This window comes from Natator depressus, chromosome 21 (assembly GCF_965152275.1).
Source record: "Natator depressus isolate rNatDep1 chromosome 21, rNatDep2.hap1, whole genome shotgun sequence".
Lineage (NCBI taxonomy): Eukaryota > Metazoa > Chordata > Testudines > Cheloniidae > Natator > Natator depressus.
In genome coordinates, this window is record NC_134254.1 from 13,078,917 (window position 1) to 13,103,424 (window position 24,508).

The 24,508-nt window shown below is 49.1% G+C and overlaps 1 protein-coding gene across 6 annotated transcripts in view; it reads right to left on the reverse strand.

Moving 5' to 3' along the window:
- KCNC4 (potassium voltage-gated channel subfamily C member 4) overlaps window positions 1-24,508 on the reverse strand; it is a 49,812-nt gene that overhangs the window by 7,392 nt on the left and 17,912 nt on the right. Inside the window, exons 3-4 of one of the 6 annotated variants that reach the window (XM_074936123.1) lie at window positions 24,117-24,308; window positions 22,641-22,839 (exon numbers count right to left, since the gene is read on the reverse strand). In XM_074936123.1, coding sequence (XP_074792224.1) covers window positions 22,826-22,839; window positions 24,117-24,308 — 206 coding nt within the window. In that variant the 3' untranslated portion in view covers window positions 22,641-22,825. Of the gene's footprint in view, window positions 1-22,640; window positions 22,840-23,205; window positions 23,929-24,116; window positions 24,309-24,508 lie in introns of those variants that run through there. The other 5 variants (XM_074936125.1, XM_074936120.1, XM_074936119.1 and 2 more) reach the window with 5 other exon arrangements.

Here is a 24,508-nt window from a genome sequence, read left to right on the forward strand (position 1 = left end):
GCGGCTTGAGAACACGGAGTTTGATTTAAGGCTGCTTAGTGCCTAGGTTTTGACAGGGCGTTGACAATGTGTGCGCTAAGGGTTCTAAACCCTTAACTTTTGAATCTCCGCATCTACTGCTATTAAATCATCATCGTCTGACCCACTCGTAATTTCTGACAACTGTGAACGTTTAAATAGATACAAATAGAAAAAAATGGCTTTAAAATCAATCCTCTGTTAAATTGATTTTAAAAAGAAAAGAAAAATCCAATTCTGCCAAGCCTATACATAATCAATCCCCGAACCCAGAGGCTGGCTTGTCTGGGATAGACTATCGTATCTCCAGCTCTAAGCAGAGGTTTCTATCACTTGAGCTAATTCTCTATTTCCTGGTAGAAACAGCATGCCCTTATGGTTCCTCCCCCACTCTGAACTCCGGGGTACAGACGTGGGGACCTGCTTTGTGTGGATTAGCCACTAGAAGGGGTCAGGACACGCTTAATTGAGGAGTTACATGTTGTTTACAGATGAACATGTGGGAGAAAAATGTTTTGGTTACTTCAGAGGTTTTCTGCGTGAGTGCTATTGTTATGGCCACCCCCTCGGTCAACACACAGGGACTGAATCCGTAACTATCAAAGCTAAAAGCATAGAGAACGCGCCAAGGCTCTGTAGCTGGTGGCTGTAACAACCAATGTGGATCAGGCACAGAGGGGGACCCGTAATGTACACTCACCACTGTCACATTATCTTGTGGCAATGCGTTCCACAGGCTAATTGTGTGATGTGTATATAAAAAAAAACACTGTGCCCTTCAGGGCAAGCCCCAATGCTTTCTCCCAAGGGTGTCTCTCCCTGACATAACAGATCCCATGCGTGCAAGGAAGGGCACTTTGCAGCAAAAGAGATTTCATAGGCTTTAATAATCTCCTTGCTCACATTGAAAACAAACACACAAAAAAAGTCCTCCAAAGCTGAATGGGGAATAAACTCTTGCTTTTAAGAAAGGTATTTCTCCAGAAAAATCTGGAGACAAGAGGGAGTTTTTAGTCCTTGGCAGTACAATAGATGCCAGGACCTTAAATTGGAGCGAGATCAGAATCAACACTACTGTCACTCCAGTGGAGTCACTCCAGTTTGCTCCTGTAAGCGGCAGCAGACTCATATCCTAGGTTTCTAGTCAGAGAAACCTGGCTCATCGAAAGGACCTTCTCTCCTCTGTTTACCTTTTAAAGTCCTATTTCTTACTTCATGTGAATTCCACTAATTTCAGTGCTCACTAAATATAGGGCCCAGATTGCAGAGCTCCTGCTTGCCTTCCCCACCGCCCTGTCCTCTCACATCATCCTACCCCAAACTCTCTTCTCTAAGGAGCTGTATACCCAGTCTTACAATGAAACCAAGACTCAATGGGACCCTCCATTGTCATCCGTTGGGTGAGGGATGCAAATGACCAAACTTCTTCACCCTAATCCCGCCCTGCCTGCTCCCCTTTGTTGCTTCTTCCCGCTGCTGGTGTCTTAATTTAGGATCAGGTGTGGAGTCCTTTTCCACCCTGTTTTACACTTATTCATATGAGTAACTCCAAGAAAGTCTACTGGGAGTCAGTGATGCCTAGTGCCAAGGGCATTGGGCGGGGAATCAGACAGACCTGCATTCTGCTCCTGGCTCCGTCCCGGACTTGTTGTGGGACCCCGGTCAAGTTACTTCCCCTCTGTTTCCTTTGTCTATAGCTCCTTGGGACAGGGGCTCTTTCTTGCTATGCATGCCTGCAGCATGCAACACAATGGGGCCCTGATCCAGGCAGTAAGGTGACAAAAATGAATTCTCTGCTCCTTGGAAGCTAAGTCCTTCTGGGCAGGGACTCCACCGTTGTTTTGCAAAGCACCACATACATTTCTGATGCCTTGTATATAACAAATAATTACAAGGGACGATATGGGAATGAGCTTTGTAAGCTTCCCACCTACACAGCTCTCGCAATACACTTCAGCCCTGACATGCACGACTCCCTGCTGTTCCAGTGCTGGGCTCCTACAGACAGCTCTGCTGATGCTCCTCCTTCTTGCCAGTGGCATCTCCAGTTTTCCTCGCTCGTATCACCCACACAGCTCTGCTAATCAGCCCTGAGCCGCTAGTCCAGTCATCAGCCCTCACAGAGCTCTGACCTCCCCGTCCCTCTGATAGCCCAGTCCTGGATCCCATCTTGGCAGAGAGAGGGAGAGAGAGAGAGACAGGTTGCTTAGTTCTCTACAGGCAAACCTGACCACCCAGCCCTGCCTATGCTGAGATCCATCTGTGTCACACAGCTCAGTCCTGACAATGCCCCATGACCCTCCCCAGACATGACCACCCAGCTCAGGCAAATCTGATACCTAATTTACTACAGTCTCATCATCCAGCTCCAGACCCCTGCACTGGCCAGAATGGTAAGATGCACTCATGGCGATCAGTGGGATTTTCATGATAGGGAGTTAGCGCTAGACCTTCCCTGCTGAATTTCATGCAGTGGCATTTGCTTGCAAAGGAGATTCAAAGTAGTGATGGAAGAACCTCTAAACCGGTTTGGAATTTGGAGCCATGAGACTCTCCAAACGTTTGGCTGCTTCGCCGAGCCTCATCCAAACTACTGGGGCTGCAAGTCTGTCAGTAATGTCCCAAGATGATGATCTCTGGGAGGTGGGTGACCATATTTCCCCAGGGAAAAAGGGATACCGTGTAGGGATAGCCTGAGCCTTCTCCCACCACATATGGGGCTGGTATCATCATTCTCCAGAGCCCTTCCTGCCCCCGGGGTGATGCTGGGGTTGGTGTCGCTGCTCACACGAGCCCTGCCTGCCCCCCACCTGAGTCCTGCCTCCCCCACATGTGGGGCTTGCATCACTGCTCCCACACATATTCCTTCCCACCCCACTTTGATGAAAATGGGCATTTGTCCCATTGATCAGTTGGCAAGAGCAAATGGGACAAATGCCCACTTTTGCCAAAAAAAGAGTCAGGACACCCAGGACAGGGCTTAAAAAAGGGACTGTCCTGGCTAAAACAGGACATGTGGTTACCCTACTGGGAGGTTGCCACTCAGGAGAGCAGCCTTTCACTTACGATTCCAGGGATTGCTGCATCCATCCTGGACCACACAAGGAGGTGGCTCAGAGACCAGCAAAAACTAAAGCAAAAGTTTACTAAAAACTTTCACACCTCCAAAAAAAGAGTTGGTTTAGAGATGCTAGCCTGAGACCCAGTTCTTTTACTGATCTAAATAGAGATCCATTGATTTACCCCAGCAGAGGATCCAGCACCAAACTTCCCCATAGGTCAGCGCTGGGATTCTGATCTGCTCCCATCCCCAGCGAATGTTCAGGTGGATTTTCACAGGTGTGGTTTTGCTCCATCATGCCTCACTGAAAACCGGATGTCCCAAAGCCAAAACTTAGAGCACTGGTAACCCATAGCGCTCTAGTTCGCTTTGTCAATGAGTTCATCAGTATTGATTGGAGCTCTGAGTCACGCTGCAGCCTCTGAGGGTGTGCCAGCTCTGGCCTTCCCAAATGAAGGGCCATCAGACAGACCCCACAGTAAGGGGGGCAGTTTGTGATCCATTTAATAAGGCACGGGAGTCGAGACTTGGATTTGAGTACCGACTTTGTTTTCTGGGCCGGCTGAGTTCACTGAAGCTCTGAGCACCAGTTTCTCCCTTCTTTTGGGAGTGCTTTGAGAGCATCAGATGAAAAAGCGATACACAGAGTGGTGGTGCCTTATGGAAAAGCCCCACAGAATTTCCCATTCGTAGCGTTGTAGGTTTTAAGGTCAGAAGGGACCATCCTGGCCAGCCAGTCCGACCTCCTTTATAACAGGCCATAGTGCTTCACCCTGTGATTCCTGCATCCAACCTATAAGTCCCAGTTGAGCTGCAGCAGCCCTTTTACCAAGACAGCCAGTCTTTAAATCAAGACTGCGTATGGATGAAAACAGGCTACTCTAGAAGTTGCCATAGAAAACTCCTATACGATTGAATAGAACAGATTGGCTCTATAGGTGTTTTAACCATCCTGTCGAATGCTTTAGTCAGTTCTAGTGGCTGGCTCAAGGGACCTTGAGAAAGACTCTGCTCTTCTAAATTCCCTAGCACTTTCCCATACAGACAGTAGTGGAGAGGGTCCAGACTCTGATCTGAGCTGTACCTGCGCTATACAGCTTAGTGCTCTTAAGTTCCATTGACTCCAAGGGGCATTAATAAGCGAGGCACAGAGCGGCTAAGTGACTTGCTCAAGGTCACACAGGGAGTCTGTGGCAGGGCAGGGACCTGAATCCAGGTCTCCCAAGTCTGAAGCAATTTGTTTCCCTGCTAGGGGGAGCTGTCCATTTGCCTGGGACCAGCCCGTTCCCCCGAAGAAGCTGAAGGCCATCCGCAAAGCTCGTGAGGCTGTGTGTGAACCTCTGAGCCACCATGCTGGGCAGATGCCATTGGAACTGCATGCAGGGGCAGTTATCCAAGAGAAGAGAGGATCTCAAAGGAGGCGGAGTCAGGAGTAGGATCACAGCTCACGTATCCAGCTGATGGAAGCGGTGGGATGGCAGGGACCTAGACAGGGCTGAAAGGGGGAACGTCCTAGGGAAGCAGAGGTGTGGGGTAATCCAAGATACCCGCAGGACTCTAGCACTTGGCAATACCTGTTCCTGTCTGGAAGGGGAGAGGATTGAGTTTGGACCTTGGCTTGGGAGTGATCTCCCAGGAAAAGCCAACAACTGTAGCCAGGAGCAGAGCTGCTCCTCAAAGCATCTCCTCTCACCTGTGCAAACACCCTGCCCTGCTTGTGGAGAGAGGGGCAGTGTTTAAAAGCTTTCCACTGTTCTCCAGGGCAGCTAGGAACACTCCAGCCTGCTCTATGGATTTCTCACGACACCACTAAGCTTTTCGCCCCCCCCCCCCCAGCTTCCTTTACCTTCCAAGCTGTTTTTGCATCAAAGTCATGATTGTCCAGATCCCCCAGGGACTTGCCTTTGAAAACAGCTTCACCGGTCTGAGAAATTAACCCAGGTAAGAAATAATAGCAACAAAGGACTTTGTTTAGTCCCATCAACAGACAGCAATGCCAAGAGTGCAATCTGCGTTCATAGAATTATTATTTGTATTATGGCAGAGACTATAGTGGCCCCAACCGAGATTGGGGCTCCCCCACTGTGCCAGTCTCTGACTGAGATCAGGGGCCCATAAGACAATATAGTCCCTGCCCCAATCTAAATAGACAAAGAAGAATTCTCCTCCTCAGAACAGAGACAGAACTATTTAGTGACTTGCCCAAGGTTCTGTACAGAGTCTGTTGCAGATCTTGAATGGCACCCAACTCTCTTGAGTCCAAATTCAGTGCCATGGGTCACAAGGCCAGCCTTCTACTCTGAAGCAAGCTACCCCAAGTGCCCATCATAGCATGCGATCATAACAGCAGAGCCAACTCCCACTTGCACGACCCATAATGGGATCAGGATTGGGGCCTTATGTTATTTGCTACAGTAACGTCTCCTCGTGCTATCCTAGTGCCCTGCCCACGGTCATAGCTTGGAATCCTCCATGGGTATGTCTACACTGTAATCAGAGAGGGGATTGTCGCTCAGGTAGACATACCTGCACTGGCTTTACCTAGGCTAGCATGGTAAAAATAGCAATATAAACATGGGAGTACATGCTTCAAACTAAAAAAAAATAAAATAAAATAAAAACCAATTATTTGCACAGCTCGACCCATGCCACATTGCTCTGATTGTGTGCATTCTACAATAGATCACCTGCTTTTGTTGGTTCTCTTTGTCAAAGGACCGGTTTGAGCTGACAGAGCAGCTCAGGAAACACCCATTGTTTCAAGTTCTCTATGTATATAAATCTCCCCGCTGTATTTTCCACTGAATGCATCCGATGAAGTGAGCTGTAGCTCACGAAAGTTTATGCTCAAATAAATTTGTTAGTCTCTAAGATGCCACAAGTCCTCCTTTTCTTTTTTCAGGAAACACTGGAACCTGAACCCATTCAAGCAAAAACATACACAAAACAAACAGGGACAGGAGCTGGAGAGCTCACAGAATCCTTTCAGATGTAGGGAAGCCAATCTTGTTGGTTGAAAGGAATGGAGAGGTTTTCGAAGTTGAAACAACAAGTGCTGGGCCCTCAGGGGGGAATGAATGCTGGCTGTTCAGTGCTAAAAGGCACAAGGCTCTGTCACTTGAGCCAGATACTCCTTGGCAGCTATAGTGGCTTCTTATCCTCTTGTAAGAGCCAGCCACAAGAGGAAGACAAAGCCAGCCTGGGTTCATGTGGGTTACATGAACACTATTGCCCTCTGGATACCACATGGTTCTCCCTTGGAGACACACCACTTGCCACCAGGGTGGAAGAAAAAGCCCTAGCAAGGGAAATCGCACTTGTGACTTCTAAGCAGCTTCTCCCCCTTCCTCTGCTGAATATCATTACCCAGGCTTCCAGCCCTTAGAATCTAAACTTTAGTCGTTCAGACACATGGCTTTGAAGGGGTTTTTCTTTCTAGAGCTGGAACATGATGCTTTCCGGGACCATTTTCCTTCCTCCCTTTCATTTTATTTTAGGGAACTATGACAGCCTCTAAAACTGCAGGAATTAAAATACCCAAAGCAGCATTCTCAGCAACCTCCCTTCTGCAGTCACTTCGCAGTTGCATCCTCTGGGCTTGCCTTGTAAGTAACATCTATTGTTGATGGCTGGGATTTAAAATGAGTTCCAATTAACACATCACATAGATGGGGCAAAAAAAAAAAAAAACACACCACTATAAGCCCTCCCCTTATCCCATATACGACGTGCTGTTACTTTAAAGCATCCATGCCCTTGGGATTTAGCTTTCCCCTGGCACTTTGTATATTGATGAATTACTTACATTTCCCCTTTGCAGTTTTAGCTGCTGTTTGATATACTGATCCAGTGCTGTAATTCTTCTTTTCTTCCTGTGGTGAAGTGTCATTTATTGTTGCACTGTGCTGTTGCTCAGCTGCTGTGTTTCACCTGAGAGGTGGCTGCATTTCAACAGTCAGAGAAAATGGCCCTTGTACAAATGTCTTGCACAGTGCTTTGTGGTCCTTCTGGAGGAATCATTCCTTACCTTTGGGTCTTGGTTGGGAGGCAAGAGCATGACAATAGCTTCTTGGTATGCCCAGAAGGATGGAGGAGGACAACCTAATAATATATCAGTAGCTTAAAGTTGAGTAGAGAGCTCTCTCTTTATCCTAGGACTGCATCTATACGGCATCCGCCTTTGCTCTTTTATTTCCTCATAGGCATTGCCTAACTGACATTTTTTATTGTCATTAACTAGGCACTGTGGATTTTTACTGGCAGTGCGGGGGAAGCCAGGTACAGATGGTTTCTGGTCAATGCAATTATTTTTATGCCGTGTCCATTTCTTGTCCAACTGATCGTTAGGTCTTTCCATTTTCTCAGCTCCTTCAGGACTCTCCTGAGAAACGGAGCAATACTTTGCATGTATCTTTCTTCCAGGGATCTCAACGGGCTTCACAAGCATTAACTGATCTCCACAACACCCATGCAGGTTTATCCCCATTTTACAGAGAAGAAAACGGAGTCAAAGAAGAGGTGAAGTGACTTCCTCAAAGTCATGCTAAAGGTGGTGGTGGAGGAGTTGGTAAAGGAATGCAGGATTTCTGGTGACCCGGGCTCAGACAGGCACCCCGGCACCAGAGTGATGAGTGTGTCAGCACTTTGGTGGCAGGGACCATCTGTTTTTCCCCTGTGTTTGGACAGCACCTAGAACAGTGGGGTCCTGTTCTGGAGTAGTAATAGGGACTAATGCATAGGGCCGGGATAGAGGATGAGCTGGCTGGCTGCATACGCTCATTATTATTTGTGTTAAAATAGTGCCCAGTCCAGGGTCCCATCATGCATATACCTAGTGAGAGAGGGTCCCCCTTCTCAACGACCTTGCAAGCTAAAGAGACAAGACAGACAAGGAAAGGACTTGCCCCAGGCATATCAGTGACTAAATTGGGAAGAGACCCTAGGTATCCTGCCCACCCCCCTGCCCTCCACTGCCTTCATTATTGAACCAAACTACCCCACACCTTGATGGACTGTTTTTTTTGCCATCCCCACCAGACCCCCACATGGTTTTCCAAGTGTGAGTTTGAATCCACAGCAGTGTGCTGGCAGATGTGTCCTAGGGGTCATGTCTGTAGATGTGGGGGTTGTGCATGGATATAGATATGTGCAAATTTAGTATATGCATAGATAGGCCTTGTGCCGTGTACTGTAACAGCGTGTGTGCACGTGCAATGTTTGAAGGGAGGTGTATCCTTTGCACACAGTGCTCATGCACTGTGGGTGTTAATGTATGGATGAGTGCTCGCATATATATACACACACACACACGACGGGTCTTTGTGCAGTGAGTGTGTACGCACCTTGGATGGGTCTGTGTGCGCATGTACTGAATTTCAGCGCAGCGAACACAGGAGCCGTAGCAATCCCAGCCATTTCTAGGGCATGCCCTGGGGGTGCGCGTGTGGCTGGGGGGGGGGGGGGTGGCTTTAACACACTCAGGCACTATATTTTCAGCAGCATTGACCTGACAATGTATCTGTTAATAGGAGAGTTTGAGAAGTTACCCTGGATCCATAAACAACTTCAGGTCAAGTTCTCTTATCCCAACACAGCTCCAATCAGGCTTCTAGCTTCAGAGCCCTGTCACAAGGTGTGATTGCATTGCACAAGGTGGAATTGATTAGCTACAGCTGGCGAGCCTCTTGGTGACTCGGAAAGAACAGGAGGACTTGTGGCACCTTAGAGACTAACAAATTTATTTGAGCATCAGCTTTCGTGAGCTACAGCCCACTTCATCGGAAGACTCAGGGGACTGCTGAGAGGCTAAGGAGGTTTTTATTGCTAAATCACAGAGTCAAATCCAGCTTGGGTTAGCAGGAGTGGCACGTTACACTCGGAGGGTTATCCAGGGAACTGCGTGAAGCCACGAGCCGACGGTTTCACTCCAGTCCAGCCAACAGGTGTCATTACCACCCCCATCCCTCTGCTCCTGCGAGCAGCAGAGGCACCAAGGACTGAGCGGGCATGAAGACCAAATGATACCTCCGGCCCAGAGCAGATGCACATTTAATTAAAGCTTGCACTGCCATTACTCGGGCCCTGCAGTTAAAGGGAGGAATCAGGCCCCAAGGACATCAAGCCGGGACTGAGGACGATGTGAAAACCACTTAACACCAAGGTCTTTAAATGCCATTTCAGGACTCTGGCAAAGGCAGAGAAGCCAATATTTATTTTTCGGAGAATCTGAATAAATCGGCCCTGCTGCTGTTCCACAGAGATTTCTCCCTACTTGGAAATGTTTCTTCTCGCTAGATCTCTAAACATAGCAAAGAGGAAAGGTCTTTTTAAAAAGGCTATTCCAGGCTGCAAAACACACAAAAAAACCCCCACCAACCCACCCAACATGTACAGCTTCCCCCTGAAAAAAATTACACTTTTTTTTGGATGGAAAAGAAAAATAAATCCAATTGATTCCTCAACAGCTTGGTGCCTCTCCTTACAAACTCCCTGAGTCTTACTCTCTATTTCTGGTTTCTGTTGCTGTAGAGGCAGGAAGGGCTGCACATTCGTCATGCTTTTTGCCAAGTTGCATAATGCCAATGCTAAAAATCGCAGAGCACAGCTACATGTCAGGTCTAATACACAGTAGATGAAACATTAGTAGCTTTGCTGATCATAAGTTTCTGGGTCTGCTGAGGGTTTTCCATGCCACACAGAGCAACAGGCTCCCCTTTGGTGTTTGCAGGAGTCAAGTTTCAGGAGCTCGGTAGTTAGCTACAGGCTCTTTGGGCTTCTAGATGTATCCAATGCAGGGCCAGGTGACGGCTTTCAAGTTTCTCAGACCCAGCGTTTTCCTTGAAAAAGGGGCAGCAGGTCTGGATTCTATTCCTTGGTCTTCCCAACCTTGCTGTGTGGCCTTAGGCAAATCACTTAGGATTCACAGATGCCAAGGCCAGAAAGGACTAGGGTGATCAGCGCTGTCTGACCTCCTGCATAGCACAGGCCAGAGAATTTCACCTGCCACTTTCTGCAGCCAGCCCAATAACTTACGGTTTCACTGATGCAGATCTTTCAGAAACAGACATCTTATTTTGATTGAAAGATTTGAAGGGATGGCGAATCCACCACATGATCTCTCTGGAAGATGCCCAGCTACTTACTACGATGAGGCACCGGGTATTAAAAACCTAATTAGGCTTTTGTTCCTCACTGCCTCAGTTTCCCCCATCTGCAAAAGCTGAATACCAACATTGACCTATTGTCAGGCTAGAATTTGGGGCAGGAACCATTTTTTCTGTTCTGGTACAGCACCACACACAATGGGGGCTTGGCCCATGGCAGGAGCTCTAGTGTGCTATGGTAATACAAATAATAAGACCTTGTAAAGTCTGTTGAGATACAATAATAGATGCCAGGGGAGAAGAACAAGGCATTATTAGTGCTGTGAACTGTGGCCTCTTTTCTTTTCCCTTGGTTACATTAGAGGTGCTAACCCTGAATATTCTGTGTCTCATAAACCTGTTAAAATGACCAGAATGGTTAGGTAAATGAATACACTTAATTACAGAAATCAGACGCATGCATGGCGATAGAATAGCTCCTTGACGAGCCTCTTTGAGGTAAGTGGCAGACGAGTCACAGGCATGGCACAGAGTTCAGGGCAAACCTGGCACAGAGACTGGAAATGGATGAACACGCAGCGCTGGGTTCTCTTTCAGGCTATGTCCACACGAGGCATGCGCCCCGTGGTGAGCTGGAGCCGGCTCGCACCGGTTCGCTAGAGCTGGTTGTTAAATTTAGAAGCCCCTTTTAGAACCGGTTGTTCCGCGAGGGAGAACTGATTCTAAAAGGGCTTCTAAATTTAACCGGCCCAAAGTGGCGCCTTAGGTGCCGACTCCATGGGTGCTCCAGGGCTGGAGCACCCAAGGGGAAAATTTGGTGGGTGAAGAGCACCCACCGGCAGCTCTCCGCCCCACCCCCGGCCCCAGCTCACCTCCTCCCCTGAACGCGCCGCCCCGCTCTGCTTCTCCGCCCCCCCCCCCCCAGGCTTCCCACGAATCAGCTGTTTGGCGGGAAGCCGGGGAGGGCTGAGAAGCAGACGGCGGCTTCCCGCTCAGGCCCAGGGAGGCAGAGGTGAGCTGGGGCGGGGTGGGGGTGCGAAGAGGGCCGCCCGCGCCGCAGCAGGTAACCCGGGTTGGGGGAGCGCAGGGGAACCGCTTCCCGCTCCAGCTCGCCTCCGCCTCCCTGGGCCCAAGCGGGAAGCCGCCGTCTGCTTCTCAGCGCTCCCCCGCTTCCCGTGCGAACAGCTGATTTGCGGGAAGCTGGGGGGGGGGCACGGAGAAGCAGAGCGGGGCAGCGCGTTCAGGGGAGGAGGCGGAGCGGAGCGGAGGTGAGGTGAGCTAGGGCCGGGCGGGGAGCTGCCGGTGGGTGCTCTGCACCCACCAAATTTTCCCCTTGGGTGCTCCAGCCAGCCCTGGAGCACCCAGGGAGTCAGCGCCTAAGGTGCCACTTTTGATGTGATCAGTGGGGGAGCGGCTGCTCCCCCCCAGCTACGCTCCCCCGCTCCTAGGAGCCAGAGGGACCTGCTGGATGCTTCCTGGGAGCTGCCCCAGGTAAGCACCTCTGGGACTCCCCACCTCGCCTCCCGGCAGGTGCCTCTGGCTCTTACGGGTGGGGTGGGCACCCACTACAGTGACCCACGAGACCCTCCTGCCCGGTTCTAGGGGCAGTCAGGGAGAGGCGTGGATGGGGCAGGGGTCCTGGGGGGGGCATCAAGGAACATGGAGGGGGGGGGTTGGATGGGGCAGGAGTCCCGGGGGGCGGGGGTGGGCAACAACCCCCTTGTGGGGTGAGGAGGGAACCCGTTGTTAAGATTTTGGCAGCTCATCACCACGGGTGCCCCTGGCATAGCCACACTGGCAAAGCGCCCCTGGTCTGGAGGCGGCTATCGGCCAGAGTCATGCTTTGCACCGGTACAACGAAACCACTCCTGACGAGCAGAACAGGCGATGCCAGTAAACGCACACAGGAACTGCGGCCAGCCCGGTGTTGGTCAGGGATCACCCCTCTCCACAGAGAATCGTAGGACCTGAAGTGCTCTCACGAGTCCCCTGCACTCATGGCAGGGCTAAGGGTTATAGCTGTGCTGGCTCTAGGCTGTAGTGTAAACACAGTCTTGGCCTCCAGTGCTGCTCCAAGTTTGGTAACAGGCATGTGGGGGAGGTGCGGAAGGTGCCATGTCAGAAATGGTTATTTGGCACGTAGCAGCCCTGACATAAATCTGTCGGTGATCGGCAGCCTAAATGAAGCAGCTGAACAGTTTGCAGAGTCCTCCCAGCACAAGTCCCCGCTTTTAATTTTTTTGTTCTTTTAATGATCCACAAACAAGTTTGGGGGGACGGGGGGGGGGGGAGGATGAGAGACAACCACGACTTTTCTAGTCTCTGCCCTGTGCTAACTAGGGCTCGGAAAAACCCACGTTTTCTTTCTTCTGAAATAAGAGGGAGGTTTTTCTACACACTCCTGTGAGCTTGTTAAACTCGGCAGGGAAATCAGGCCAGTCACATCACCCTTAGGTAGTATCTTTCACACACAGATCTCAATACTGAGGGAGGTTGGTATCATTAGCCCCCCTTGTACAGATGGGGAAACTGAGGCAAAGAAGGGAAGCCATTACCGAACAGGTCCCGAGTGAAGCTGGGATTAGAACCCAGGTCTTCTGACTGCATGTCTAGTGTGGATCATGGTGCCTCCAAAAATACAGCAGGAACAAAGAGCCCAACTGTTGAGTAGCTCCTTACCCCTCAAGCTGTCCCACTGAAATAGACTTGCTCAGCTGTGCTTTGCTAGTGATAGAGGAGATTGGTCTCTTTAAGGGACCCAGGGCTTTAATTGCTGCCATCAAAGGGCCCGAAGGCTGGGCTCTGATCCCCTTCCTCCGATGGGGAGTCCAACTGCGACATTTCCCAATCATCAATAGTTTTCTTCTCCCCTCTCCTGCCCCCCAATTTTTCAAAGTGGAGATTTGCTGAAATGGACCCTGCCCTGCAATCAGCAATCCCCCATCTACCAGACATTTCGGCAGAGAATTCCCAACTGGTCCTACTATGGAATAAGGGGCTACCTAGCATGAGCGAGAGGCTCCCAGCCTGGCCCCACAGCGCCCGACGCAGAGCAAGGGTTAAGCCATAGCCAATCGTGGAGCAAGTGCGCAGGACACAGCACGCGCAGGACACCTGGCCCCATCAGCCCATGCACAACGGCCTGCATAGTAGGTCTCCACTGCAGCTGGGAGACTCACTCCCAGCTGGGGTTGTGGATGTCCCAGCTTGGACTCTCGGCTCCAGAGCCAAACTCCCCCCCCCCCCCCCCCGAGCCAGAACCCCCACACTGTGATTTTAAGTGCGCTAGCTCAAGTCTACTTGGGCTAGACATTCGCTTCCTGCTGCGGGTAGACATACCTTATGGGGGAGGCACAACTGCTTCCCTGTTTCTCCCCCGTACGGCTCTCCCTCCCCCATGCTTCCTTAATGACTAGCTCCCCTGACACGGCCAGCTGCCAAAGCCTCCTGCCCCCGTGCTCCATTGCTCGGATGTGCACAGGGCGAGGGCTACCATTGACCTTAACGATCCAGTTGTTGGTTAGACGAAACGGGCCCAGGCAGCAAGCCAGAGACAGCTTAAATCACCAACACGGGGGGTGGCTAAGGAGATGGGAAATAGGGGTCACGCCCCCATCCTCTACATTGTGGTAATAAACAAAAAAGAAAAAAAGAGAGATGAGACTCCATCACCCAACTCAATGGCCCTTTATGTTCCACCCACTCACGGCTGTTCTGGGAGCCATTTGATGGAGAGGCTGATGCGTGTTGAACATCCTTGCCCTGTTTTATTTAGGTTGCACTTAAGGATTTGAGGAAAGCGGCAAATCTGCACCCAGGGTTTTCCCAAATGCACGTGGGAGAGAATAGATTTTTTCCCCCCTCACTGAAAAGTTAACATGCCCAGCAAAACAGGCAGCTAGCGCGAAGGACAGCCCACTCAGCTGGAGGCGAGCAATTCCCAGTTCGATTCTCCTCTCCTGGCACTCCGCTGCCAGTGTCAACTTTCATGGGCAGAGTGGAGATGCAACATCATGTTGTGTGATAGGAGGGAGGGGTGTCAGAGCAGAGACCAGTGCAGGACAATGAAATGACAGAGAGGTCCATATGCTGTTAGAGAATGGGAGGCATAGGAGATTGGGGGTGTTACTCTTCATGCTTATAAAGTTTAGGTTTTCAAATTATCCCCAAAAGTTTAGGGTTATTTACAATCTATTGCACATTCAGTTCTTCATGAGAATGTTCATTACATTTGGGCTTTCCCCAAACATCCTGGTGAATTCAGAGATTCCTAAGGTCAGAAGAGACCTTATGATCTTCTCCTCCGACCTCCTGCATAACACAGGCCAGAGATCCTCACCCCAAAATCCCTACCTCAATCCCTACCCTGGTTGAACAGCTACAGATCTTATAGACACCAACACATCTTTATTCAGGACAGTACTTAAGCACATGCTTAAAAAAGTTAAGAGCTTGCTTAAGTGCTTTCTTGAAGAGAGGCCTGTAAACGGTTTTCTGCCTTCTGAGGACCCCTTTGTGGTGACTCTGCAGCACCCTGCCTCAGTTTTCCCCTCTCACAGGGCTCCTCAAAAACTCCACCCCATCTATATCATTTTAAAACATTCCCCTTCTGGAAGGGGCAGGGGGCAATTAATGTAGTCCATAAACACACTGGCCCTCCAGGCCCCAATCCTTCCCCCAAACCCAGGAAGCCCATAGCCATCTCTCCAGAGCAAAGCAGCAGTTCACACCAGCTGGCCCCTTCAGACACCAGTTCTCCCCCAGAGACAGGTGACCCCAGCCCTCCTTCCCTGTTATAATCCAAACAGCCCCAATCCTTGCAGCACTCACCTGCAGCTTCCAGCTGGCCTGTGGCTGGCTCAAACTCCTCCACCTGCCCTCCCACTCACCTTTGCCGGCCTCTCCCTTATATCCCTGAGCCCGGTCAGTCAGTCACATGACCAAAATCATTTGTCCCACCTGGGGAAGTGCGCTGATCTCGCCACAGGTGGGGCCCTGAGGCCCTTAAGGGGCCAGCCACCCTGTGACAGGGCCCAAGGATGGGAGAATCCACCCCACCCCATAGTAAACTGTTCCAGTGGTCAGTTCCCCTCCCCGCCCCGTTAAAAATATGCAGCTGGTGCCCGGTGTGAATGACCCTGGCTCATGTGAGCGTTTGTGAATAAGAGGCTGATCAGCGGGCTTCTTTACCAAGGAAGCAGCCTCGGTTCTATTCGCCCAGCCCAAAGGGCTCGTGTTGTTTTCTAATAGGGCCACGGAAGCACCCGATCCCAAGCTGCTGCTTGGGCAAACCGTCCAAGGAAAGTTGCAAAGCATCGGAGGGTTTTGCTATGCTAATTGCCATCAGCGCTGTTCGTTAGGGAGGCTGGTTTCCCAGCAACACATATAGGTGCTAACTGAGGTCAGCCTAATTGGTTTAAAAATGGGTTTGTTGCCAAGGAGCTGCATGGAGGCATTTTACAAACAGAGCGGCTGATGGCAGTGGGCACCCTGATGGTCTCTTCCCAGGCAAAATGGCATCAGAGGTTCCACCTTACCCACGTGCAAATACTCACCGCCCAGTGATGCGCCTGCATGATCACACCCGTGCATTGAATGGGGAACAGAAATGCATCGTCACGCAGACATGCACATTAACTCGACAACGCACACGGGGCGGGGGGGGAGCTGCATTAACTCACGTCCTCTTATACGTCTGGTCAATTACTCACGTTCTTGCAACACCCTCACGCACAAAGACACAGAAACATATGTACTCACACGCATGCCCTCGTACACTCATCCATGCATATACACACCGGCACACTCACAAATAACTCATGCACCACACACTGCGCGCTCACTTATCATGAAAAACACACTGATGTTTTCACCTCCATGACACAGCCCATTAACTCACGTGCACACACTCCTAAATGAATTATATACACGTTCTCCCACTCAGATCAACACAGACTTATGTAGGTATCACTTCTGCATCACGTATGCACATACGCACGTACAGACATTATCTTACATAGATTACACATACATTACACATACATAGATGGCTGCTTGGTGCGCTAGGCTGATGCAGGACGACGAGTGTGTTAACACTGCACAGTTACCCAGGCTCTTACCCCAGTTTTAACCTTACCCTCCCTACCTTCCACACAGAATGACCTCTAATCAGGGTTTGGAGGTGTTTGAGCCTGTGGAAAGTTACCCAGATGGGAGTGTGGGTTAGAATCCAGGCTCTGCTTTAACTCGAGTGGAAGCCTGCCCACTTTGCAATGAAGACACAGGCAAATCACTTGAGTTCTAATAGTCCTCCAATGCCTTCCCACAATTCCCCCTGAAGGACAGAAATTCTCTCGCAATTGACTGGGAAAGAATCCTAGAGCATTTCAGCCCAAAGAACCATGGGATATGCCCAGACAGATACGGGTGGATGCAGAAACAGCGAGGACCCAGTACTGTGGGCAGGACTTAGCAGCGGAGATGCCAGGCTAAACTAACCAGATTAACTGTGTAATATAGACACAGGCTGTCAGTGGGAGTTAGATGGCAGGACAGACGGCAAAGGAGTACACAGGTGCTCGGTTAGGGGTCTGACTGCCACACCTGCTGCCCAACTACAGCCTTGAGGGGATGTGGTCTGCACAGCTCATGGCATTGCCAGGCCCTGAAGCCCTCCAGGCACATGAGGCAAAATCTACCCTAATACAAAGGGCCAGCACCAGTGGTAAATTTTACCCATAATCTGGTTGGCTGGGGGGGACGCCCGCTGCTCCTCTTGAAGAAGTACTAAGATGCTTATGAATCAGTGTCCTAACATATAAAGTACTAGATGGGGTACAATAGACCACCAAATCACACTAGGGACTAGGATGACTGGCTCCTTGCACAGCTATCTATAATGCGTGGGGATAAAAAACAAACAAACCGCAAACAACTGCGATCATGGAGGACTTCAATTTGAGAGACACATGCTGGAGGTCTCACTCTGCCAGAACTAAAACACCCTTGGAATTCCTGAACACTATCGATGACCATTTCCCAACTCAAAACGCTGCTGCCAACGCAATCCTGGGCAAGATAATGGAGCAGCTGATATGGGACTCGATTAATAAAGAATTAAAAGAGGGTAATGTAATTAATGCAAATCAACAAAGGTTTATGGAAAATAGATCTTGTCAAACTGGAATGGGTTACCTAGGGAGGTGGTGGAATCTCCTTCCTTAGAGGTTTTTAAGGTCAGGCTTGACAAAGGTTGGGATGATTTAGCTGGGGATTGGTCCTGCTTTGAGCAGGGGGTGGGACTAGGTGACCTCCTGAGGTCCCTTCCAACCCTGATATTCTATGAAACTAACTCGATATCTTTTTTTGATGAGATCACAAGCTTGGTTGATAAAGACAGTAGTGTTAACATAATACACGTAGACTTCTGTAAGGCATTTGACTTGGTACTGCATGACATTTTGATTAAAAACTAGAACCCTATAAAATTAGCTTGGCACACATTAAATGGATTAAAAACTCGCTGACAGGTCTCAAAATGTAACTGTAAATGGGGAATCACCATTGAGCGGGTATGTTTCCAGTAGAATCCCACAGGGACTGGTTCTTGGCCCTATGCTATTTCAAATTTTTATCAGTGAGCTGGAAGAAAACATAAAATCATCAGTGAAGAGGATTGTAGGTGACAAAAAATTGAGAGTGGTAAATGATGAAGAGGATAGATTACTGTCACAGAGCGATATGGATCGCTTGGTTAACTGGGCACAAGCAAACAATACACATTTTAATGTGGCTAAATGTAAATGTGCTCATCTAGGAACAAAGAATGTAAGCCATACTTACAGGATGGGGAACAGAGACTCTGAAAAAGATTTGGAGTCATGGTGGATAATCAGCCGAACATGAGCTTCCAGTGTGATGCTGTGGACAAAATGGCTAATGCTATCCTGGGATACATAAACAGGGGACTCTCAAGTAGGAACAGAGAGGTTATTTTACCTCTGTATTTAGTACTGGTGAGACGGCTGCTAGGATATTGTGTCCTTTTCTGGTACCCACAGTTCAAGAAGGATGTTGATAAACTGGAGAGGGTTCAGAGAAGAGCCATGAGAATGATGAAAGGATTAGAAAACCTGCCTTCTAGCGAGAAATGCAAGGAGCTCAATCTATGTAGTTTAACAAAGAAAAGGTTAAGGGGTGACTTGATTGCAGTCTAAAAGCACCTACATAGGGGACCAAATATTTAATAATGGACTCTTCAATCTAGCAGAGAAAGCTTTAACACTATGCGATGGCTGGAAGTGGACGCTGGACAAATTCAGACTGGAAATAAGGCATAGATTTTTTAAATAGTGAGAGTAATTAACCATTACCAAGGGTTGTGGTGGATTCGGCATCACTGGCAATTTTAAAATCCAGATTGGATGTTTTTGTAAAAGATCGGCTCTGAGAATTATTGTGGGGAAGTTCTCTGGCCTGTACTCTAGAGGGAATCAGACAAGGTGATCACAACAGTCCCTTTGGGCCTTAAATTTTTGGGGGGTTGGCGGGATGAGTTCTGGACCTACCGCCAGGGTGTACCTTCCAGAGCCCTGTGTGTAGCTCAGCAAAAGGGCAGGATGTGCACCCACACACAGGGTACATGCAAAGAGAAACGTGCACACAGACATGCCAAAACGGACACACACTGCCATGTTTCAGGATAGTGACAAGTGATTCTCCCACTTCTTCTGCTGAGACAGTTTCAAACACCTCATCTGTATGGACAAGGGATTGGGGTCATGCCCTCTGAAGGGAAAAGAGATGGAAATGCTTCATCTGTGTTAGGACGGGCTTGCCCTTCTCAGGACCAAAGAAGACGCATGCATGGAAGAAGGGTATTATGAGAAGGAGAATTATATTCTCCAACTTCCTGAAATAAACCATTCTCAGTCTGAAACGTGTCTACTGGAACCAGGACCAAATCCTGTCTATGGCTGATATCTGCATTATACTTCCAGCCAAACGCCAATGTCCTGACTTCCAGAGCTTGTAATAACATAAGTACCTGTCCCCAAATTTGACGGAAGTCTCTCAGGGAGCTGGGCTCAGAAACAAAGTACTCTGAAGTTGGAGAATTGCCAGGATGTCCAGTACCAGCACAAATAGCCGCAATGGGAGATTAATTAGGGCCTGAGCATTCACAGCTCCCATTAACTTCGTCTAGGACAGAGCCCTCAGCACCTCTGACAATCAAGCTAGAAGGTTCTAATATTTGGATACAAAGGCTCCTCCTAAGCATATCTAATCCTGTCTCTCTTGCCTCTGGTTCGAAGAAACCTCTTTAAATAACAATGCGTGAAACAAAGGCCGCAGTTAATAGAAACAATCACTAGTCTCCAGGCTAATTGTGTTTCATGAAGCATGTTAAGAAACGACCAGCTCACCCCTCAGAGACCTATCATTTATCACATCACACAGTAACTGGACATCACATCTCCAAATGAGCATCTTCCCCAGTTCTCAGCCCAAGTCATCTGATAGCAAGTTCTGACCGAACCTCAATCAGGAGGTTTAGATGTTTTGGGGGGACATTAAAGGAATGAGTTGGTCCATATGTTTTCATGCACCACGAACGCGTGGTTACATTGATTCTCAGAGCTAAGCAGGGCCAGGCTGGGTCAGTACTTGGATGAGAGATCTCTGGCAACAAATGCAGATGCTATAGGAAATAGCACTGGTGATCCCGTAAGGTGGGTGAACTTTGCTTGGACTTGTTAGGGAACCAGTGTCCCAGCATGGTGTTAGGGGACACTGCGCTCTGACCACATGTCATCATGAAAGATCCCATGGAGGTTTTCACCAGAGAAGGGATGCCAGTGCCAGTGTCCTGGCTACTGTGGGGTAATTGCATCCCGTCCAGTTACATTTCCCAGCTGCTCCCGCTGCTTACGGTAATCTCTCCCACTTTCCGCTTTAGAGCACTTTTGGAGTGTTTCTCAGGCTATTCTATTGCCACATCCCACTCCAGAGCCGGCAGCATTTCAGCTGAGGATGATGGCAAGTTACCCCTGTATGCATAGAATTCATACCTTTGTAAAGCCCCTGGTGCTTGCAAAAGGAACAATAATCAATCAGCAATCATGACTTCATAAAAGATAGCTCAAGAGCCCATTGTAACACGCACTGAAACTTCCTGTTCAGATCCCACTCGACCCTCTACAATTGACTTGTGCAGTTTAAAAGAGAACAGGTCAGATCCTGAGCTGGTCTACTTCCAGTTTACGCCAGCAGAGGCTCTGTCTAAAGAGGTTTCCCTGTAAAGGGAAAGCCCAGTGTTAATTCTTCCTTGTTTTCCCCAACCTGTTTCCCCATCTGGTCTGATAGTTTACAAATCAGAGCTGGTTGACATTTGCTCATCAAAATATTTTTGAATGAAAAAAATATGGCTTCAAAAATATGGTCCAAAATAAAAAGTTTGCAGAAATTTTTCATTTAGGTAAAAAAAAACCCTCAAAACCAATTTTTTGGGGGGTGAGTTGTTGTTGTTTTTTTAACCAAAACCCCCCAATGTTATTTTTTTCGTCAAAAAATATTTTTATTTGGTCTAGGAAACATTGTTGGGTATTTTCGGCTTACAAAAGTCAATTTTTTTAAAACCAAAAACTAGTTTTGAACACTGAAAAAAACCACCCTGTTTAGTTTTGCTTTTTCATGAAAAAAAAAAAGGCAGGAAAATGTTTATAATAAAAATGTTTCAACGTTTCCCAAGAAAAGTAATTGACATTTTTCTTCCAGCTCTCCCAAAAATCTGAAAGTCCTAATGTCTCTGAGTTTCTAATTCCTTCCCTCAACTGATAAAGCCCGAAGCTTCATATGTTATAAATTCCATCTCCTCTATGCTGCCCCAATTTCCTAGCTGACCCAAAACCTGATCCAAAGCCCAATGAAATCAGTGGGCTTCAGATCTGGCTCCTAATCTCCACTTTAGTGAAGAACAACAAGAGGGCCCTTCCACGGCAGAGTCACACAGAAGTCTTTAGCTCATGTCTCTGCTGGAGGAGCTAGAGAGTTTTGGTCGAGCAATGTTGCTTCTCGCTACATCACAACAAGGGGCTGGCAGTGATGCCCAGTCCCACGTAGTGTTGGATCAGCCAGTAGCTTTGATGGCAAAATGAGGATGGAATTGGCAAAGCTACTCAGGGCTCTCTGCATTGCCAGAGAGAGACTGGACCCGGCGCAGTAACACAGCACTGGATCCACATTGACCATGGGAAAGGCAGTGCTGCTCCAAAGCTCCTCAGAGCTGGATCAGCCAGGGCCACAACAAGGGAAACTGGAGTAAGATGTGTCAGGTGGCAGCCCCTCTTCTGGCTCCTCCGGAACCTTGTATTCAGGTTCTGGCTGCACTTTTCCCTCCATTCCCTGATCTACGCACAAAGTCACGGGACTGGGACCTCCTTGTCAACCTCCTTGTCAACCTGGCACTGGCCAAGATGGCCTCCATCGCTGCAGGAGGAGGAAGCTGGGCTGGGAGCGGGGGTGTGGTGTGCTCTGCAACTGTGGGACCTATTTCCATTCCCTCATTCAATCACACCTCCAGGCAGCGTTCCTTTGGGCAGTGTCCACTGACTGCCTCGTGGCTTTGAGGAGCAGTGGGTGCTATCCGAGGTTGTCCCCATCTGGTTCCTTGACTTTCAACCGTTGACCTCACTCCCGTTCCTGTTTTTCCCTTCGTTGTCCCACACACTCCCTTGTAGTGTGAGCATAGCGGCTACTCTCCCATTAGTTTTGGGGCCTTGACCCTCCTGTCCCAGGTCTGCGAATAGTACAAGGGGAACTGGAACGGGTTATTTATTCTTGCCATAAGAGAACACTGAAACTAGACTCTTGCCATTGGATTAGCCATTCAGACTGCAAGAGAGACTGGCACTGGTGGAATGGCTCACGGCTCCTCAGCCCTGGGCACTGTTTAGTGCTGGCTCACCCAGTCTCTAATGCTACACGAGACAATGGCGTGGCAGCCAACACTCTTGGCTCACACCAAGGAATGAATGGAGATCCCTACAGCTTGAGCTGCACTGCCCGGGTCCCTTGCTGGGGCCACAAGAGACTCATCTCCTCCTTAGACTGGACACAGAGGGGAATGTGTAATACACACTGACCCTGCCTACTGGGTTAGAACTAGCAGAGGACCTAGGCACTGGATTTAGATGTTACCAATACGGCAGCGTTAATCCAGCTCTCAGGCTGGATCATGTTACACCATCAAAGAGAGAGAGAAAGGGGGGGGAATAGGCCATGATGCCTCAGGGGCAGATTTAAAGAACAAAGCCACTGTTTAGCGCTTCTGAGCTCTAAACGCAGCAAGAGAGGCCAGCAGATCGCTTTATGCAGCTCATTAAATAGGAAAGAGAAAAATCCTGATTTGATTTATTTTCCAAGTTTTCAGTTCAGCTCTTTGCAGAATTTGTTTATGAAACAACAACATACAAAGTGATCATCTGGTGGACGGGAGGAGCTAGGATCCAGTGCAAAACCATCAGACCTGCATGAACCCACTTGGGTCAATCCCTTTGGGCTACTCAGTCAGAACTCTCAGTAACTCCATTGGCCGGATCCTTGGCTGGTGTAAATTAGGGTAACTGGAGCTAGTTGGAAAAGGTCAGTTGTTTTTTGCTGGAAATTAAAAAAAAAAGTTTCAAAATTTCTCTTGAACATTTTTTGTTTTATCATTGAAAAATTGAAATTGCCCAACATTTCAGCTTTCAGAAACAATTTTCGGTAACAATGTAAGGATTTTGAAACCCATAAACTCAAAATGCTTATTGAAAACCAAATATTTTCACCAAAAAATGTTCCAATTTTGATTTCTGGTTTTTTCAATCGCAAAACCTGAACATTTTGATCAAACCCTGCCCTAGCATCACTTTTGCGCTTGAAAACATTTTGACCAGCTCTAGCTGGAACTCCATGGACTTCAGTGGAGTTTCTCCGGTTTACACCAGCTGAGGACCTAGCTCGGTGAGTGGCATCAGAAGTGGACAAACAAGGTAGGGGCGGAGCTGGTGGGTAAGGAAGCTGGCACAAACATCAGTAGCTACAAAGAGAAGAGAAGATACTGGTGGCAAGGTAGTTTCTCAGGCAGATAGTCTAGCTGGATGGGAGGCAGATAGATACAGCAGACCTGATTCTCTGTGCAAAGCAAGCGTAAAGCTCTATTACGCTGAACTGGTAGCTTATTACATACACTTTGCACAGGTGTAAATGAGTAGACAAGGTGCAGGGAAGAGCCAGTGGTTCTAGGTGATGCTGTGGCTAGCGCAGGAGCTAGGTGTGGATGGGGAAAAAGGACGCCAAGAATACAGGTGAGGATGTACTGGTAAGAGAAGCCCAAAGGGGATTCCAGTTAGCACAGAAAGACAAGGGTAGAGGGAGATGGAGTGGACGGGAAGATGGTCTCCTGGGGATAGATGTGAAAGAGGGAAAAGGTCACATAGGACAATGGAAATGGATCACACAGTGCACTGGACAAGCCCTTCGTAAGAACAGCACATGCCTGTGGAGCGGGGTGAAGGGATGAGCCCGAGGAAGCCAAAGCTCAGGGCAAGGTGGCACTTTATGGGCAACCTCCGCTCTGGCATTCACTTCTAAACAGCCTCTCTCATGCGGTGGTGGGGGTGTTTCACCCCAGAGGTGCAGCGTGGGTGTACGCCTAGCGTCACTCAGGGACAGCGCGGGCAGGAGAAGGGCAGGGAGTACAGTATCCTGAGAAAAGAAGCATTTTGCTTTTGAAGGGGGTTATTGGGGGGGCTAATGGAGAAGTGACTGGGAAATGCCCTTACCCCCCACCCCCCGGGTTGGAAATCAGCTTTACGCATCCATACTCGTCCCTCTGTCCTCCATCTCCCCGACCCGCGCTGTCACTCCATCCACCAGATGCCTCTGGCTCTCACCTGTACCTTTCCGGATGCTGCTGTCGGCCGCGCAGGGGAAATCGCCGGCATTCAGCAGAAAGCAGGTGGCCGCTTTCTTGGTTTTGTCCCTGGTGCTGGAGCGCCTCATCGGCCGTTTCTCCTCATGCGAGGACGAGAGGGGCTGCTCCTCGTCTGACAGCACGGTGTTGGCGTCGCCGTTCTGCTTGGAGTCTTCAGGGGCAGGATGGGAAGGGGAAAGGTATGAAAAATATCAATTTTCCAGAGAAACTGACACGCCTACACACTTGTCTGCTCACTCCTGCTGCTGGCAACAGGGAGGCCATGTGGCTGACTGCCCGCTAGCTACAACGTGGGAAGTGGTAGGGGAACTTTCCCCCTTATGTGGCCCAAGTTGATGCGATTGGAACTGA